This window comes from Diaphorina citri, unplaced genomic scaffold (assembly GCF_000475195.1).
Source record: "Diaphorina citri unplaced genomic scaffold, Diaci psyllid genome assembly version 1.1 scaffold45, whole genome shotgun sequence".
Classification (NCBI taxonomy): Eukaryota; Metazoa; Arthropoda; class Insecta; order Hemiptera; family Psyllidae; genus Diaphorina; species Diaphorina citri.
In genome coordinates, this window is record NW_007377482.1 from 214994 (window position 1) to 234410 (window position 19417).

At 36.1% G+C, this 19417-nt stretch overlaps 1 protein-coding gene across 1 annotated transcript in view; it reads left to right on the plus strand.

Annotated features, from left to right (window-relative positions):
- LOC103514743 (acetylcholine receptor subunit alpha-like) overlaps positions 1–18203 on the plus strand; it is a 109781-nt gene extending 91578 nt beyond the window's left edge. Inside the window, exon 6 of the mRNA XM_017446457.2 lies at positions 18140–18203. Within this exon, the coding sequence (XP_017301946.1) occupies positions 18140–18196 (57 nt within the window). The 3' untranslated portion in view covers positions 18197–18203. The remainder of the gene's footprint in view (positions 1–18139) is intronic.
- The last annotated feature ends 1214 nt before the right edge of the window (positions 18204–19417 follow it).

Below are 19417 nucleotides of genomic sequence, written 5' to 3' on the forward strand. Positions count from 1 at the left end.
AAAAAAGACAGACAACCTACTTACATTTTTGCCCCTAGATAGCCATCGCCCCCTTTATCGCTCCTTTTATTGATCGCCCCCCTTATCGCCCCCATGAAAATCTCCATCGCCCCGGTTGGGAAACACTGATTTATACCTTTAGTTCTTGTCAGCTTTATCTCAGGGGTGCATACTGCATAAACAATCAATTCCAAATACCACCTCTTTATTTCACTGAATTTCACCAGTTCTACTAGTGAACCTACTAGTGAACAAATACCTTACGTTGACTGGACAGGACATCTGAGGAGGTACTTTTCAAAACCTCACAAGTCACTCGAGCACAATTTTTCAGGAGAGCTCAAAAACTGATTTAAGCATTCCTGTGGCCTACTTAGATCGTAATATCTAGGTATGTCTCCTAAACAGCAATAAAATTACTTTGAATTTCCTTTTAGGTAGGTAGAAAGGTAGATACATTTGACCCTTTGTTGGCCTTTTAGTGACCCTGACCCCTGACTGAAGCCGCAATCCTGTCTTGCTTTCCAAAGTAAAGGCACTCTAATATACATACATGTTTGTATCTCGCTTTCCAAAGTATACTCCATATTTGTATTTCGCTTTCCAAGTGTGCAGAACTCTGTTTATGACAGAGCATGTATATTTGTATAATATGTAGGTATTTATGCAAATATTTTATGAACACAATATAAACTTTGAAAACGGGATACCATGTCAGGTACTAATTAATACACAATATTCTCCAAATTCCTCCATTCGGGTCATTTATACCAGTGTTTCCCAACCTTTTCTCTACGATCGCCCCCTTTCAGTCACTCATTATTTTTAACGACTTCCAAACAAACAACAAGAACAAGAACAACGTTATATTTCAAATGCAGAATTAATTATCACCGTTTTCGTATTGTTTTTTGAAGGAAACTCTTGGGATTCGTTCAAGCAAAATCTTGAAGGAAACTTGCCTCTCTTTTCTGTAACATTTTCAATATTTATGTACCTATTCCAATATGGATATTATATATTTTTCGATGCTATTGTTTCATGTTAATAAAATTTTAATATATTTTGTAAGACGAGCATACGCAAAGCGCGAAGTCATTCTTAAGTTTACGGTTTTTTTGAATTTTTTCTTCCAATGAGGTAGGCTTCTAGTAGGCATTCTTGATTCTTTTGTAATTTTATATATTATGATTTTCTACCTATCAAGAAAAAATATTTTTGTAATTTTTGAAAGTTGGTCATTATCTTTGACTTTGAAATCCGTCGATAAAAAGTCCGATAAAGAGCAGATTTCTTACCTGAAATGAACACCTGAGAATAGTGAACTAAAAGAGAATGCTCGTATATTGGAAGACTTCTAACGAAGTCAAAGAAAGATCGACTTTCAGAAACTCTAAATCGGGTTCTAAGTATGCTCTAGTTTCTAGATAAAGCCTATTTTGTAAAATTTTTGTCTTGTACTCTCTATTATTGTAATTTTGTTATTGTAAAACCTTTTCTATAGAATTAATATGTAGGTATCTACATTTATTTTAAGTGCCTACACCTTACTTGCATCTTGCGCCTTCAGAAGAAGATTTATCCAACCTCATCTCAAACTCAAAAAGAAAATAATTATTCAAAAATCAAATACTCAAAATTCTCTCTTCCCCACCCTCCCCCCCTCGCTCTCTCATTCCTTTTTCAATATATTAAAACATAATCTTGAAACATTTTGTCTGGGTAGGTACTCTTCTTTTTTTATCTTCTTTCATCCCTAACTCTTCTTTTTCGATTAATGGTATTTCTTTGACCGATATTATTATTTTGCCATTCATTTTCAAAGTTAAATGTTGTGAGCTCCATTGTTTAGAGAGTGCCTATCTGTTATTATGTTTTAATTGCCCTCTGACCCTTTTTCTTCCCCTGTTCCCATTAAAATCCCTATTCATCTTCTAAAGTCCTTCCCAAGAACTAAATATGACCCTTTTTCGAACCCAACATAACACTTGATGTTCCATCTGTCCCCTTTTCTGGTGTTTTGCATCAAATAATATAATTTGCAAGAGTAATTTTTTTATTTATTATTATTATTATTATTATTATTATCGGGATCTAGAAGTCGTAGAAGAAAAAGAAAAATTCCGTTGGTCCTCATTTTTCCTGCTCTATGACTTTGAAACATCCCAAAAAAGTGGGAATGTAGTCTCAGTAGTTTGACAGTAAATATGAACCTTACTCATTCTGTTAAAAAAAGGACCATTTTGATACTACAAACTACAACATATATGTATAAATTAATAAAGGTACCTACCTTTATTTAGACACCTTTATAGGTACCAGATACCAGTGCATAGATAAAGAGGTACCTTTACCCTTGTGTACAAAAAGCAAAAAGTCAGAAACAGCGGAGGACGGAGGGCAGCAAGGGGAACAATGAGGAGGTGCTGCAGAAAAAGGAAAAGAAGAGTAAGGAAGGGAGAGAAGGAAGAAACAGAAAAGGATAAGAAGGGAGTAGGAGAAGGGGAGGAGGAATAGGAAAACGAGGAAGGGCTGCAGAGGAAGAATAAGCGCGGAAAAGGACAAGAGGGAGAAGGAAAAGGAGGGGAGGAGAAAGAGGTGGATGTATGGAAGAAGAAAGAACAAGAGAAAGAGGAAGCGAGGGAGTAGGAGAAAGGGGAGGAGGAATAGGAAAACGAGGAAGGGCTGCAGAGGAAGAATAAGCGCGAAAAAGGACAAGAGGGAGAAGGAAAAGGAGGGGAGGAGAAAGAGGTGGATGTATGGAAGAAGAAATAACAAGAGGAAGAGGAAGTAGAGGAGAAAAAGAGGAATAGGAGAATGAGGAGGAAGAGGGAGAAGGAGGGATCGACTACCATAAAGTCTGTGAGAGCCAGGCTTTGTGTCTGGACATTGATAAATCCTTGTCCTACTACATATTAATACATAGGTAGATACAAACTATTATAGCTATGTGTGTGGAGCTCTACTGTTACAGCTATACAAAGAAATATGTGTAATATACTCGGGTGCTAAAAAATCGGGACAATTTCCTTTCCATTACTCTTACACTGACAGCCTTTTGTGAATGTCTTGAAAATATAGTGCAAGACATTCACGTGTAAGTAAGTAATTTCCAACATTTTGTGGTGCGAACTTAACAGTCAAAAGCTAATGTTTTCTTCAAATAGGTACCTACTCTCTTTTGTAGTTGGACCTATTTTCAGTGACCAAATTATTGACACTGAAAAAGGTATTACGTATTGATTTAGTTTCAAGAGGTTGGAGCTGTAACTGCTAAGAGCTTATCATCCCGAGAGCTAAGAGAGAAGAAAGACAAGATAGGATAAAGCCAGCCGTTCCGAGAACGAACCTTATAGCATAAAATCCTCCCCGGGCTGGAATCAAAACGCGACCTAGCGCTTACAAGGCAGACGTGCTAGCCTCCCCGCTAACTAGGCTAATGGGGAGGTCCAAAATTTTTGTACGTGAGTGTATCTCAAGTTATACAAAGACCTCGGCTATAGAAAATGAGAGGAAAATCTCTTCGGAGCTACTTGTGTTCTCCCGTCACGAAGTCACATTTCATTATAATATATCTCATAGCAACATTGATGCTAAGTCTCAATCACATTTCTTCATTTCACATCAGTCACCCTAATCTCTATGTACTCGTATAAAAGTCTAGCCATATAGGTAGATACATTCTACATATACATAGGTAGATACAAACTATTATAGCTATGTGTGTGGAGCTCTACAGCTATACAAAGAAATATGTGTTAATATACTCGGGTGCTAAAAAATCGGGACAATTTCCTTTCCATTACTCTTACACTGACAGCCTTTTGTGAATGTCTTGAAAATATAGTGCAAGACATTCACGTGTAAGTAAAGTAAGTAATTTCCAACATTTTGTGGTGTGAACCTAACAGTCAAAAGCTAATGTTGTTTTCTTCAAATAGGTACTCTCTTTTGTAGTTGGACCTATTTTCAGTGAAAAAATTATTGATATTGAAAAAGGTACTACGTATTTATTTAGTTTCAAGAGGTTGGAGCTGTAACTGCTAAGAGCTCATCATCCAGAGAGCTAAGAGAGAAGAAAGACAAGATAGGATAAAGCCAGCCGTTCCGAGAACGAACCTTATAGGATAAAATCCTCCCCGGGCTGGAATCAAACCGCGACCTAGCGCGTACAAGGCAAACGTGCTAGCCTCCCTGCTAACTAGGCTAATGGGGAGGTCCAAAATTTTTGTACGTGAGTGTATCTCAAGGTATACACAGACCTCGGCTATAGAAAATGAGAGGAAAATCTCTTCGGAGCTACTTGTGTTCTCCCGTCACGAAGTCACATTTCATTATAATATATCCTTCCCTTTTCTCCGTCCTCTATTTCCTTTTCTCCATTTTCTTCTTTCCCTATTTACTTCACTTCCTTTTCTCTACCTCTCTTTCTTTCTTTTCCTTTTCTCTACCTCTTCTTCTTCTTCCTACTCCTCCCCCAATTTTCTTCTTTGGCTTCTTTTAGCTCTCTCCTTTTTCTCTAACTTTTCTTATTTCCCTTTTATTTACTTCACTCCCTTTTCTCTACCTCTCTTTCCTTCTTTTTTTTTCTCTACCTCTTCTTCTTCTTCTTCCTACTCCTCCCCCAATTTTCTTCTTTGGCTTCTTTTAGCTCTCTCCTTTTTCTCTAACTTTTCTTATTTCCCTTTAGGAGAATGAGGAGGAAGAGGAGGAAGAGGGAGAAGGAGGGATCGACTACCATAAAGTCTGTGAGAGCCAGGCTTTGTGTCTGGACATTGATAAATCCTTGTCCCACATTTGACCCTTTGTTGGCCTTTTAGTGACCCTGACCCCTGACTGAAGCCGCAATCCTGTCTTGCTTTCCAAAGTAATGGCACTCTAATATACATACATGTTTGTATCTCGCTTTCCAAAGTATACTCATATTTTGTATTTCGCTTTCCAAGTGTGCAGAACTCTGTTTATGACAGAGCATGTATATTTGTATAATACCTATGTAGGTATTTATGCAAATATTTTATGAACACAATATAAACTTTGAAAACGGGATACCATGTCAAGTACTAATTATTAATACACAATATTCTCCAAATTCCTCCATTCGGGTCATTTATACCAGTGTTTCCCAACCTTTTCTCTACGATCGCCCCCTTTCAGTAAAAAAAAAAAAAATTACAAGGACCTTTAATAGTAGGGGTAAGTATAATTTGTTACTTTCCTTATCCTATAGGAAGGAAAGTAATGTAATCGGGTCAAATTTTCGATGGTCAGATTTTAGTGCCAAACCTAGTGTAGACTTTTAGACATCAAAGTATACATTTTATTCAAAAAGGTATTTCTGATCATATCAGGGCCATATTTACATGAGACAAAATTTAGAGTGTATATCATGTTGCCAAAAGTAAGGTAGGTATAAAACTCGTGAATATTATTGATCTTCGACTTACACTCTGTATCAAAAAACCAAGCGCAACTTTGCCCAATTCGCACAATGCCCAAACAATGATATTATGTGTTCTTCTTTTTCTTCTACTCCTCCTTCTTCTTCTTCTCTCCTTCCTCCTCCTTCTTCTTCTGTTGGTATTACTTCTGTCGTTTCTCCTCCTCTTCAGAAAAACCTTAGGCCATTATTATTTCGTTTCCATCACTTTTCTTTTGTTCGGAAAATTTTCATTTATGTTCTTTTACTCAATGTATCCTTACTTACCGTTTCTCGAAAGGGAAGAAGAAGAAGAAGGAAGGCGAAGGAGAAAAAAGGAAATAAAGAAGGAGAGGTTAACAAATAAAGAAAATTTCAGAGAAAGATCCCGCCAACTACCGCTATCAGCAATAGCACGCTGCAATACACCCGTTCCCAAAACGGATCACTGAAGATAAGCAACGTTGCGTGTGGTTGCTATCCCGACAGGTGACCTTGCTGCTACTTCTTCTTCTCTCTGACGAACGAAAGAAAAGCAATAGAAAAATGTAACTAGGAAAGGAACGTGATAAATAAGTATAAAAGTGAATATAAATAAGTGAAAGAAGATTAGGATGAGCGTATTAAAAATAAAGGCAAATCTTCCAGGGCCCAGGTAAAAAAAAAGGATTCCTTATTCATGAACGAAGAAGGAAAAGGGATAAAGGACGATGTAATGCGATGTATAACGGGTAAAAGAATTATAGGGGACCAAGAAGGGATGAATAGGGGAAGAGGCAAAGGACTCGTTAAGGAAAAAGGAGAGGGTAATGATGGGCTAGTAAAAAGGAGAGGGTAATGATGGGCTAGGAAAAAAGGAGAGGGTAATGATGGGCCAGGAAAAAGGAGAGGGTAATGACGGGCTATGGGAAAGGATATGGTAATAATGGAAGAATAGAGGGTACAATGTATGTCATGATGGGAAAGAGAGGGACATAATAGGGGGAAGGAAGGGGACGGAATAATAAAGGAAAGGGAAAGCAGGGGACGGGCTAAGAGAAAGGACAGGATAGGAAAGCGTAATGACAATAGAAGAGAGGAAACATCAGGGCCATTACAAAGTTAAACGTTTTGCATGAGTGAAAGGTCAAAATGTTATGAGGTTATGACATACATGACATACATAATTACATAACTATTTGATGACATAACTATTTGACGAGGTTGAATAGTTGCTGACCTACAGGAACTTTGTGACGGATGAATTCCTGCGGAGATTTAACCCAATTAGAATGGAATGGAATAGAATAGAACAGAATAGAATAGAAATATTCATGAACCCAGAGTGACCCAATTAAATTGATGAACTACTTGCTATGGCTGGGACCACAATGAGAGTTCAAACTTGGGAGTTATTGGTACATATTAGTTATGCAATGTGCAAGGCATTAAAATGAAACAAATCTGAGTGAACTACTCAGTATGTCGGTAGTCGGATCCTAGCTCCCAATACCGTTTTGGAGCTGAGCGAGTTAAGCTGTAGGTATGTGACTTTTTTTGTCATCATACGAAATTTCTCTTTGGACTGGCAGCGGGTATCGTGGCGCCATTACATCCAAACTAGTAAAAAGAGAAATTTCGGATGATGACTACAAAAAAAGTCACATAATAAAATGTGTGCGGTTTTACATTTTTAGGATCTGGCTCATTGACTGATCAGTCAACTCAAAAGAGTAAAAAAAGTGCCTAGTTCCAACACACTCACTCCTACACATTTCTATTTTTGAAGGAACGATTTTTTAACCGAATGATAATGCGATTGAACGTTCGTATACTTTTTTTGGAACCGTTTCGTTGATTTGCTGACCGTTTGTTGTGTTTACTGTTGTTCAATTTAGGACGTGACCCCTCCTTTTTTTCGGTGAATGTTTTCGTGGGGGCCTCTTTGACTCTCCAACTGACTTTCCTGATTAGAAGTCACACCATACATAAGTAAGGAAAATCTGTGGTACCTATCCAACTAAGAAGATTTTTCCCTGACTAGGTAGAATACACACCATAAGTAAAGAAAATCTCGTAGGTAGTTCATGAGACTTCAGATTTATAAATTTAATGTTCATGAGACTTCAGATTTATAAATGTTAATGAGACTTCAGATTTTCTCTGATTATCAATTTATTAGAAAGATTAAAATTGGATCCAATTTTTGGAAAGTTAGAAAGAAGTAAAACAGACTGACTTTCCTGCTTAGAAGTCACACCATACATAAGTAAGGAAAATCTGTGGTAGGTACCTATCCAACTAAGAAGATTTTCCCTGACTAGGTAGAATACACACCATAAGTAAAGAAAATCTCGTATAAATGTTCATGAGACTTCAGATTTTCTCTGATTATCAATTTATTAGAAAGATTAAAATTGGATCCAATTTTTGGAAAGTTAGAAAGAAGTACAACATATCTACCTACATACCTGATGGTAAAATAAAGTCCACTCTTTTAGCTCAACATAAATTTTTGGTAGCTCAAATTTCCCTCGTATGCGATAGTAACGTATTACTACTATTGGGAGTTTTGACATCTCCACTAATTCTTCAGTTTTCAGCACACTGCCTATTTTTCCCATTCTGTATTTCTTATCAAGTTTTCGATCGAAGTTACTTTAACATATGTAGGTAATTCAAAATTCATCTTAGTAGGTATGTAAGACCAAATGTCAAGTAAAATAAAATTTAATAAATCTTGGAGATGTGAAGTTTGGGAGTCAAAGATGGTGATTGCTCGAGGAATGTTGACTGAGCAAATTCTACCCTTTTCATTAGCTCGATGGTTTTTGGATTTTTCGATTTAGCGTGCCCTTGTTTCGACACTTTTCGACAGAAATCTCGGAACAACCGTTTTGCTGTTGAATTGTGAATGCTGATGAATTTACCTTTTTTCATGTTGTGATTTACCCGCAACGGATGTTAAATCTATTGTCTTGACCAATATTTCATTAACTTTTTCGTTCTCTAATTCTCTTACCTACGTTTGTTATGTTCGTTCTTTCTATTATTATTTTTGATTAATTTTGTTCTTTTTGGTTTAATTTTAATTTTCTTATTTTCGTTGATTCCTTCTTCTTCTTCTTCTACCTCTTCCTTTGTTGTTTTACTCTTCCAGGGGAACACATAATATACATTGTTTTCAGTTGTTTGAGGTCTCTAAAATGTATTGTTTTTGTATCATAAATATTTTAATAAGGTAGGTAGAAAATTTATTCAGTAATAATAATGAAAATAATAAGAACAACAATATTATTTGAAGAAAAAAATAACTCGAATTAATTTATCGTGTTTCACAATATTTGAAACAGTTTTCTGAACTTTGTTTCTTTCTCAAGTAATCTTCAAGTTGAAATATTATTCTATCAAGTTAGCGCGAATCATTTTCAAAAACCCACTCATTATTTTTAACGACTTCCAAACCAAGAACAAGAACAACGTTATATTTCTAATGCAGAATTAATTATCACCGTTTTCGTATTGTTTTTTGAAGGAAACTCTTGGGATTCGTTCAAGCAAAATCTTGAAGGAAACTTGCTTTGCTTTATTAAAACTTACAATTAGCACGAAATAATGAATCTGCTTTGAAAAGCTGTTAGTTGTTACCAAGTAGGTACCTCTATGTTTGTATCAGGTAAAATAAAGTAGAATATACCTTGTTTGTTCTGTCAGAATGAGACTGAAAAGTCCCCTTACTGTTTCTGTCGAATCAAGGTCTTGTATTTGAAAGAGATTAGCAATTTGAAGTACCTATTTCATTTTATAAATAATAACCTTGATTTGCTTTAAAAAAATAAAAACATGAAGGGTACGGCCTGACATGAAACGAAAACCTTGGCATTATGTTTGAGTTTTCTCTCAATATTCTAAATACAAATTCAAATGTGGTGGGAGCTGAATACATTATTTACATCATACTCGTAGAGGCATATATTATAAGACCGAATATTTGATTTCACCAGAACAAATTTCAAAGAATAACAGAGGAAAAAATTCAAATTGCTGAAACATCTAGGTATAGGTATACCTAACCTGCCTGTACATACATAGATAGGTCACATTGTTTGAATATTTTAATTCCAACAGACAGAGTTCAAAAGAATCTAAGTTAAATACAGGCTCCATTTCTTGGTATTTAGATTATTTCTTTTCTAAACACACATATAGGTATTTTATGTATTTGCCTGCCCACTGCCATTGTATAGAAATCCAACATTTGTATAAAGGCTCAAAAGGAAAAAAGCTCATGGTTATTTTGAGATAAAAAAAACCTACTAGCCTCTGTAGGCAGGTAATGTTGTTTTAGAATTTTTAGGGAGAACTAAAAGCTCTCGGCCAGCCTAGTTAGCTTAGTTGGTAGTGCGTCTGCCTTGTAAGCGCTAGGGGTGGATTTTATCCTGATGGGATAATGTTCGTTCTCGGAACGGCTGGCTTTCTCCTATCCTGTCTTCCTTCTCTCTTCGATTTCGGTAGAATAGAATAGAGGATTCTAGCTTGAAAAAGTTTTTGCTTAGAGAGGTGCCGAATTTTCATGCCTGTTTATATAGAGGTCCAATTGAACACAGGTTGAGGTCCAATTGAGGTCCAATTGAACACAGGTTGAGGTCCAATTGAGGTCCAATTGAACACAGGTTAGGAGGAAAGGAAACCTGGCATGACAAAATATAATGTCTTAACAAATTCCTGCTTATAGAGGCTCCAATTTCCTGTGTAAAAGAGTTTTTTGTGTTAAAAATGGACTGCGCCTTTTTTTCAGTTCATCTAGGTTTCATTTGAGGTTTTTGTGTTAAAAATGACCACTTTTTCCTGTTTATCCAAGTTCGACTGTATAAAACGGTTAAACTAGCACATACACTAAACGTTTGAGCTCGAGAACCATTATTTTTTATCGACATTTTTTATTTGCTTCCACAACTGAGACTTGTACCGGATTGAGCGTTTTATGGAGAAGGAAAAATCTGCTGGAGTTGCATGAATAGGTTTTTAAGTCGTAAATTTTAAAGTCAAAGTCAAAGTCGGAATTAGAGCTTTGTAATTTATCCTGATGGGATAATGTTCGTTCTCGGAACGGCTGGCATTCTCCTATCCTGTCTTCCTTCTCTCTTCGATTTCGGGACGATAAGAGGCCATTTCTTTTTTTTTCCAAATCAAGAAAAAGTTGGGAGATTTCAATGAATGAAAACATGAAAGTTTGGGGAAAAAAAAGGATAAGAAAGTAATCAAAGGGAGGAGAGAAAGAAATATAGAATGAGAGAGAAAAAGAGGACGAGTCAAAGGAGGAGATAAAAAGAGAGGAAGGAGGGGTGAGAGCCAATAAGAGAAGAGGTTAGAAGAAAGGAGAAGGAGAGGGGTCGAGAGCCAATAAGAAGAGAGGAAAAGAGATAGATTGAAAAAAAGGAGAGGGAAAGAGGGAGGGGAAGAGGTAGATAGGGAGAGAAAAAAAATGGAATGATGTAAATTTCAAAAGGTGAAATCGAGGACTTTGCAGAAAAAAGTTGAAGAAGTGATTTAGGTAAGGGTATTGGAACATTCCAATGCAAAGTATTTCAACTCTCAAATAATAATGAGAGAATTCTCTATGACAAAAGACATCATCCTGAAGAGGGTTTTCCGAAATACCTACTCCTTTTTCTTCTTCTTCTTCTTCTTCTTCTTTTTCTTCCTTCTTCTTCTTTTTCTTCCTTCTTCTTCTTCATCTCCTCCTCATCCTCCTATTCCTCATATTTCTTTTTCAATTTTCCTCTTTTTTTCTTCTCCTCCTCTAGTTCTTTTCTTTGTCCTTTGTCATCTCAATCTTTCCCTCTTTTTTTTCGTCTTCCTCCTTGAACTTCACTTTAAATGCTCTTCGTTCTCCATTTCCTCCTCCTCCTCCTCCTCTTTTTTACTTTTTTTTTCATATTACTTCTGTCTCCTCCAACCATTATTCTCCTTCTTTTATTTTTTTCTCTCTTTCTTCCCCTCCTCCTCGTTCTTCTCTAACTCCTCCATTCTTTTCTTCTTTTTGTTCTCATTCGCTTTCTCCTCCTTTCCCTTGTCTCCTATTTCTTCTCCTCTCCCTGCTTCTCCTTCTTCTACTATTCTGTTATTTCTTCCATTCCTTCTTTCTTTCTTTCCTTCTCTCATTCCTCCCTTCTCTTTTCTGACTCAGGGAGGGGGTTGTAAATTCTTCTTCTCCATCCCTTTATCTTCTTTGTTCTATCTCCTCCTTCCTCTCATCTCCTTCTCCTCCAATTCTTCCTCCTTCTCCTACTCTTCTCTTCTTTCATCTCATCCCTCCTCCTTCTTCTCTCCTTCCCCTTTCTCCTAACTCAGAGATTGTATCTCCTCTCTCATCCATTTCCCCTCCCTGGAGGGGGGAAATTTAGAGCATCATGTTGCCAAAAGTAAGGTATAAAACTCGTGAATATTATTGATATTCGTCTTACACTCTGTATCAAAAAAGCAAGCGCAACTTTGCCCAACTCACACTCTCACACAATGCCCAAACAATGATATTATTATGTGATATTATGTTTGTGTTCTTCCTTTTCTTCTACTCCTCCTTCTTCTTCTTCTTCTTCTTCTCTCCTTCCTCCTCCTTCTTCTTCTGTTGGTATTACTTCTGTCGTTTCTCCTCCCCTTCAGAAAAACCTTAGAACGTTATTATTTCGTTTCCATCACTTTTCTTTTGTTCGGAAAATTTTCATTTACCTATGTTCTTTTACTCAATGTATCTTTACTTACCGTTTCTCTCTCTCTCTCTCTCTCTCTCTCTCTCTCTCTCTCTCTCTCTCTCTCTCTCTCTCTCTCTCTCTCTCTCTCTCTCTCGCTCTCTCATTCCTTTTTCAATATATTAAAACATAATCTTGAAACATTTTGTCTGGGTAGGTACTCTTCTTTTTTTATCTTCTTTCATCCCTAACTCTTCTTTTTCGATTAATGGTATTTCTTTGACCGATATTATTATTTTGCCATTCATTTTCAAAGTTAAATGTTGTGAGCTCCATTGTTTAGAGAGTGCCTATCTGTTATTATGTTTTAATTGCCCTCTGACCCTTTTTCTTCCCCTGTTCCCATTAAAATCCCTATTCATCTTCTAAAGTCCTTCCCAAGAACTAAATATGACCCTTTTTCGAACCCAACATAACACTTGATGTTCCATCTGTCCCCTTTTCTGGTGTTTTGCATCAAATAATATAATTTGCAAGAGTAATTTTTTTATTTATTATTATTATTATTATTATTATTATTATTATTTTTTTTTTCAAAAAATTTCCCTTTTTTAATTTACATAACTGTTTGGGATTGATCCAATTTTCAAAGACTATTTCTCTATTTTTTTCTTCTTCATTCCCGGATTCATTTTCTCTTCCAATTAAAAAAACATTGCATTACTCACTCAATTGAAAAATTCTCTTTTCTCTAATATTTTGCCCCCCTTTGCATAACTGCACCCCGCAAAAACGAGATGTGGAACAAAATGTAAGTAGTTTTTGATTATTATTTTTGAAATTTCGTTAAATATTTATATTTACTCATTTTTCTGATTTTTTTTACTAGAGTTCTTGTCCGTGAAATCCAATAACCATTTAACAACAGAAGATGACCAATATCTAATTATAATTAAATAATTAAGTATTTAAAATTTAAAAATAATTATAACAATAAGTCCTAAAAATAATAATAATACCTAATAAAAATAGCAAAACCTAGTTCAGATTCATAATTCAAAACATAATATTTATTTTTTTCCGTCTTAATTTGAATAACAGCAAATTTAATTAAATAATTCTCCCACCACTTCAACATAGCATACCTAATATTTCCTTTGTCACATTTTGCATAATATTATTTCATTCCGCTGTGATTCTGTAAATTGTAAATCCAAACGAGCACAATGCTTTCCTAAAATAATAATTTTAGCAAGAGTAGGTAATTTAATACATAAATACCTAATAATAAAGTTATAGGGCTTACTAGAAACGAAGTTATCATATTTTGACACCAAATACATACACCAAATTTATCGGAAGATACCCCATTATTTTTTTTTTTTTATTAACAAGAATATTTCTAACTTTTATTGTACCTACTTTAAATTTTAATGCCCACATTCCCACACAGTTCATTTTGCTAGACTGCTGATTGCTGATGCTACTTATATTGGGGTGAATACTAAGGGAAAGGATATAGTAATAATGGAAGAATAGAGGGTACAATGTATGTCATGATGGGAAAGAGAGGGACATAATAGGGGAAAGGAAGGGGACGGAATAATAAAGGAAAGGGAAAGCAGGGGACGGGCTAAGAGAAAGGACAGGATAGGAAAGCGTAATGACAATAGAAACTTATTATAAAAATGTCAACAATGCACCAAAGGTAGCAGTGTAGAACGGTACAGTTCCGGGTGTATGCAACCCGCAACTCTTTTGTCACGTTGCTATTTGGTTTAATTTTAAACACACGAGACCATAATAAATTGTCACTTGAAATAATAATAATAATAATAATAATAATAATAATAATAATAATAATAATAATAATAATAATAATAATAATAATAATCCAAGCCTTTCTCGACACATAAAACAGTTCGCTAAAGCCACGAGACTAGCAGTAACACATAAAGAGAGGAACTTTAACAGCTCTGCCTTTTTTTTTTCTTTTTTTTTTACGAATTCGAATAAAAATGTCGGGAAATAAACCCGACGGGTCCATTTTATTACATGTAAAGTATAGCTTGCATTTAAAGTCAGGATTAACGGATTGGCACACCAAGCCTCGATTCTGACTTTGCCTCCACCATAGTTAAAATCCCCAGAACATTGAGTCTTTCAATAATATTTCATCACAATAACATTTAAAGAGTGGACTCTGAATTTGGTCGAATTAGTGGAATTAGGCACAAAATCAAATCTGAAATTTACAATCAATAGTGAAAAGTAACAACTAAAGATGTCTAGCAAAAGTACCTTAGGTACCTACAAGTTACAAAATAAAAAAAAAAGTTTTACGATTTCCATTTCGAAATTTTCTAGTCACAAAGAGGGCTAAAACTCTGCTCTAATTATAAATTTTTTTTATCTAATTAATATTCGCTCGAACAATTTTTTTTTTTTATCATTAATTAAATTATAATATTATTCTTTAATTTAATAGGAATGACAGTTTATTTTTCCTTTTGTTGTGACGCTGGTGTTTATTCAATTTAATGAATCTCCATTTTTCATTATCTGTCTAAGATTGCACCAATTAGTGAATTTGCTTCCATTTAAATCAGAGGCGGACTTTTGATTTTTTTTTTTTTTTTATTTATTTTTTTTAGGGGGAAAATTAGGATTAACTAAATGAAAAAGAAGAAGAAGAAGAGAAAGCTAGAGATGAAATTGGAAGAGAATGATAAAGAAAAAATATTATTATTTTTAATTCTGGTGTTTTTTTTTTTTTTTTTTTTTACCTATGCAGGTTTCACGATGAAATTTATATCACAATCCTGTAACAATAGATACCTACCTGTTTCAATTCTCAGAGGGAACGGAAAAATGTGAGATAAAAAAAAGTGAGTGAAAAACACCCGCATAGAAAAAACCAAGAGCTTTTCGTTAAAAAAATTCAAGCTAAACCTCAAGTGGACGTTAACTCAAATTAAGCTCAGCTCAAATTTTAATATCAAGTCCACCACAACATATTAGCAGGGCCCCACACAGGCTAAACAGGCCCAGGGGCTGATTCTAACAATGGACTTCTCGCAACATTCTTCTTCTTCATCCTCTTTCTTCTTCTTCTTCTTCTTCTTCTTCTTCTTCCTCCTCTTCCTCTTCTTCTTCATCTTTTCTTTCCTTTGCAAAGAATAATACTACACACTTAGTTCTAGCTGAATGAGTTATGTACAATTGTACAATGTACATACCTATGGGCGGCGCTTCGAACTCTTGACGTTCGCGCGCCTCCCCGCACGCTTGATTCGTATTTAATTTTTCTCTTTGGAAAATAAACATTGTTAATTCCGTCCCCCGTTGAAGATCCTCGGCCCCGCCGCCCCAGGCAAAAGGGCCCAGAAGAGCCCCCTGTCCCCTGTTGAGCGAGCCTGCCTAAATGAAAGTTGTTTTAATCCCTCTTGAAATCTTTTAGCACCGTTTTTTGCTTAATACGAGTAAGTACCCCTGAGTTTTGCATATTACTTAATTGCAGTGGTCATTTAGTAATAGTTATGCTGAGATAAATAATAATATGATCCCTTTATTTTTATTATTTTGATGTTATTATTGTCCTTAATGACAGTCCTCATCAAGGTACAATGCAGACATTTTCGTATTCCAGACATGTTGCTTTCGGTGCAGGTATTTTATTTTCTTCTCCTTGTTGTTGGTCGTCTTCTTCTTCTTGGTCTTCTTCTTTTCTTCTTGCTCTTCTGCTTCTTCGTTGAAAGTTAAAATATATAGATCACTCATCTACATATTCTGCAAACTAGAAACAATTCATTGTGCTGATGAGTATTTTTTGTTACCTACATCCAAAATGAAAAATCATTTGTCATTGTTAACAAACTTGATGCATCATCGTCATTTAGAACAAAAGCAATTCAACGAAAATGAAAACAAGAAATAGAAAGAAAAATCAAGAGAAAATTAAAGAGCGAGAGAGAGAAAGAGAAAGAGTAAAAGTGTGTGAAAGAAAAACTGAGAAAACTAGACACGTGATGTAGAAAAAGAGTAGAAGCAAAAGAGAAGGGAAAAAGTAGAATTCAAATTGGAGGTGAAAATGGACGAATAACTTAAGAAGAAGGATGCAGTAAGAAAGGGGGGAGTGAGAGAGGAAAAGAAAAGATGGTGGTAAGTGACATAGTGATGAATGGTGAGTAGCTTAAACGGAAAGTGGGAGAACGGGAAAAAGGAAAAGGGAAGAATGAAAGTAGGGAGAAAAGGGAAAATGGAGAATGAAAAAAGGGAGAGAAGGGAAGAGGAAGAGAATGAGAATATTTGACTTGAAATGAAAGAAGGAAATGAAGAAGCCAAGAGAAGGAAATAAGAAAAGGTGGAAGAAGTAGAATAATTGGAAGCAGGGAACTAAGAAGAAGGGGAAGAAGAAGAAGGAAGGCGAAGAAAAAAAGGAAATAACGAAGGAGAGGGTTAACAGGAACAAATAAAGAAAATATCAGAGAAAGATCCCGCCAACTACCGCTATCGGCAATAGCACGCTGCAATACACCCGTTCCCAACTGATCACTGAAGATAAGCAACGTTGCGCGTGGTTGCTATCCGGACAGGTGACCTTGCTGCTACTTCTTCTTCTCTCTGACGAACGACAGAAAAGCAATAGAAAAATATAACTAGGAAAGGAAAGTAACAAATAAGTATAAAAGTGAATATAAATAAGTGGAAGAAGATTAAGATGAGCGTATTAAAAATAAAGGCAAATCTTCCAGGGCCCCAGGTAAAAGAAAAGGATTCCTTATTCATGAACGAAGAAGGAAAAGGGATAAAGGGATAAAGGACGATGTAATGCGATGTATAACGGGTAAACGAATTATAGGGGACCAGAGAGGGATGAATAGGGGAAGAGGCAAAGGACTCGTTAAGGAAAGGAAAGGAGAGGGTAATGATGGGCTAGGAAAGAGGAGAGGGTAATGATGGGCCAGGAAAGAGGAGAGGGTAATGATGGGCTAGGAAAAAGGAGAGGGTAATGATGGGCTAGGAAAAAGGAGAGGGTAATGATGGGCTAGGAAAAAGGAGAGGTTAATAATGGGCTAGGAAAAAGGAGAGGGTAATGATGGGCTAGGAAAAAGGAGAGGGTAATGATGGACTAGGAAAAAGGAGAGGGTAATGATGGGCTAGGAAAAAGGAGAGGTTAATAATGGGCCAGGAAAGAGGAGAGGGTAATGATGGGCCAGGAAAGAGGAGAGGGTAATGATGGGCTAGGAAAAAGGAGAGGGTAATGATGGGCTAGGAAAAAGGAGAGGGTAATGATGGGCTAGGAAAAAGGAGAGGTTAATAATGGGCCAGGAAAGAGGAGAGGGTAATGATGGGCCAGGAAAGAGGAGAGGGTAATGATGGGCCAGGAAAGAGGAGAGGGTAATGATGGGCTAGGAAAAAGGAGAAGGTAATGATGGGCCAGGAAAAAAGGAGAGGGTAATGATGGGCTAGGAAAAAGGAGAGGGTAATGATGGGCCAGGAAAAAAGGAGAGGGTAATGATGGGCTAGGAAAAAGGAGAGGGTAATGATGGGCTAGGAAAAAGGAGAGGGTAATGATGGGCCAGGAAAACAATGGTTTGGTACAAGCTATATCACGCCACCTGGTGGTCAAACTAAATTTTGTATTCTCTTTTAAAAGAGGGGAAACGGGCTTCAGGGGAAATCGTCTCAGAGGACCGTATATGGAAAGAATCCTATCCCAAAGAACTGTATATGGATATGGGATCATAGCGTCCCCTTTGGAAAAGCTCACGACGCGCCCCTGATTCACGCAAAATGTTAACGGGGGTTTATGGCGAAATTTCTAAATCCCTTTCTATCCAGGATGCATTTCACAGGAATAACTCTGAGAATTCGATACAATCCTGACGGGGTGGTATTGTTCGGGGCTTGAATTTAATTAAAATTACCCAAATATACAGGGTGTGGCAGTTAAAATTTGGAAAAAGTTATGCCCCCTGTGGTTGAAAGTTGAACACCTTTTCTGAACCAATTAAAGGCTTAAGGGTAATGTTTTTTTTTTTTTCAGAAATCTGTACGTACCCTCAAAAAGTTTGGCCATTATGGAAGTTTTCTGAAAATGTAAAATTGATATAAAAAAAAGCCATCGAGGCTGGGATTCGAACATAAGTTGATTCCAGGGGAAAATACCTGTGCTTCATGCTTTGGGTTAGATACAACCCACCCTGTTTTTTTGAAAATTATTCGTTAATTCTGTGGGATCAAACCAAATCCCTTGTTGTTCGACCCAGAATCATTCAGGCGAGAGTGATGTGCTATTCCCGCATAGAAGGCGTGTTCCCCCAAGAGATTAGAAGAGGGAGAGCGGTGAGCCTCATGTTTTACAAACCGCTGCAAATTGAATAATGATGGATAGAAACCGCAACTTTTACCAGAGCAGCGGCTAAAGCACGTTCAATAGGATATGTCCCGTTAGTCATGTCAAAAAAAAAAAAATAATAAACTTCATACAAGTTTGCCTTGATGCCAAATTTGTCCAAACAGTACCAAAGAGTCTCACCACCAAATAAATTTGGACAAATTCAGAGTTTGGTCATGTTTGTTCAAAGACAAAAGCTACAAGTATTTGTCGAAGTGACAAACAGTCTGGTCTGGAATGTGATAGAGGTACAAATATTTGCTCTATTCAAGCATTTTCGTTCCCATTTGGATGAACAAAAAATGCCAAATATTTTATGATTTTTAACAAATAGTGTAATAGGTGTTTTTGAGGTTCGCCTAAGAAACCTACTTGACAAAAATTACAGGACAAGGGACAAACAAAAAGGGTCAAATATTTGACGTCAAGACAAATTATACATAGTATGTTTCTACCAATAAAGAGAAGTATTAGATCTAAATACATCACGGGACCACAATATTAGTTCTGTAAGCTGTGTAATACTGTGATTAGCGGCCTGGCATAGAAAATAATATAATGATTAATAATTGCAGAATATGAAAATAATAATTAATAATTAGGTATTAGGGTTTTATACCTCTGTGGCATTTAAGGATTACCTAGTACGTACAATTTCTAGCTACCATGATTATTGGGTGAGTATTTGATTATTGAATGGGCAAGTGGAATTATGTTTGTGAAGTTAGAACAAAACTGACTTGGATTGAAGAGGCTGATTAAATTCCCATAAAAGCATCTTCCAGCTTCATCTGATATGCAAAAGATCATAACATTCCAAAACAGGCATGCATTTATGGACTCTTCGAAGGCTTGTGACAAAACCCCATTGGAATATTTAATTTTAAATTTCCAAGACCCATTCGAAATTTTAACTATTTTTACTGC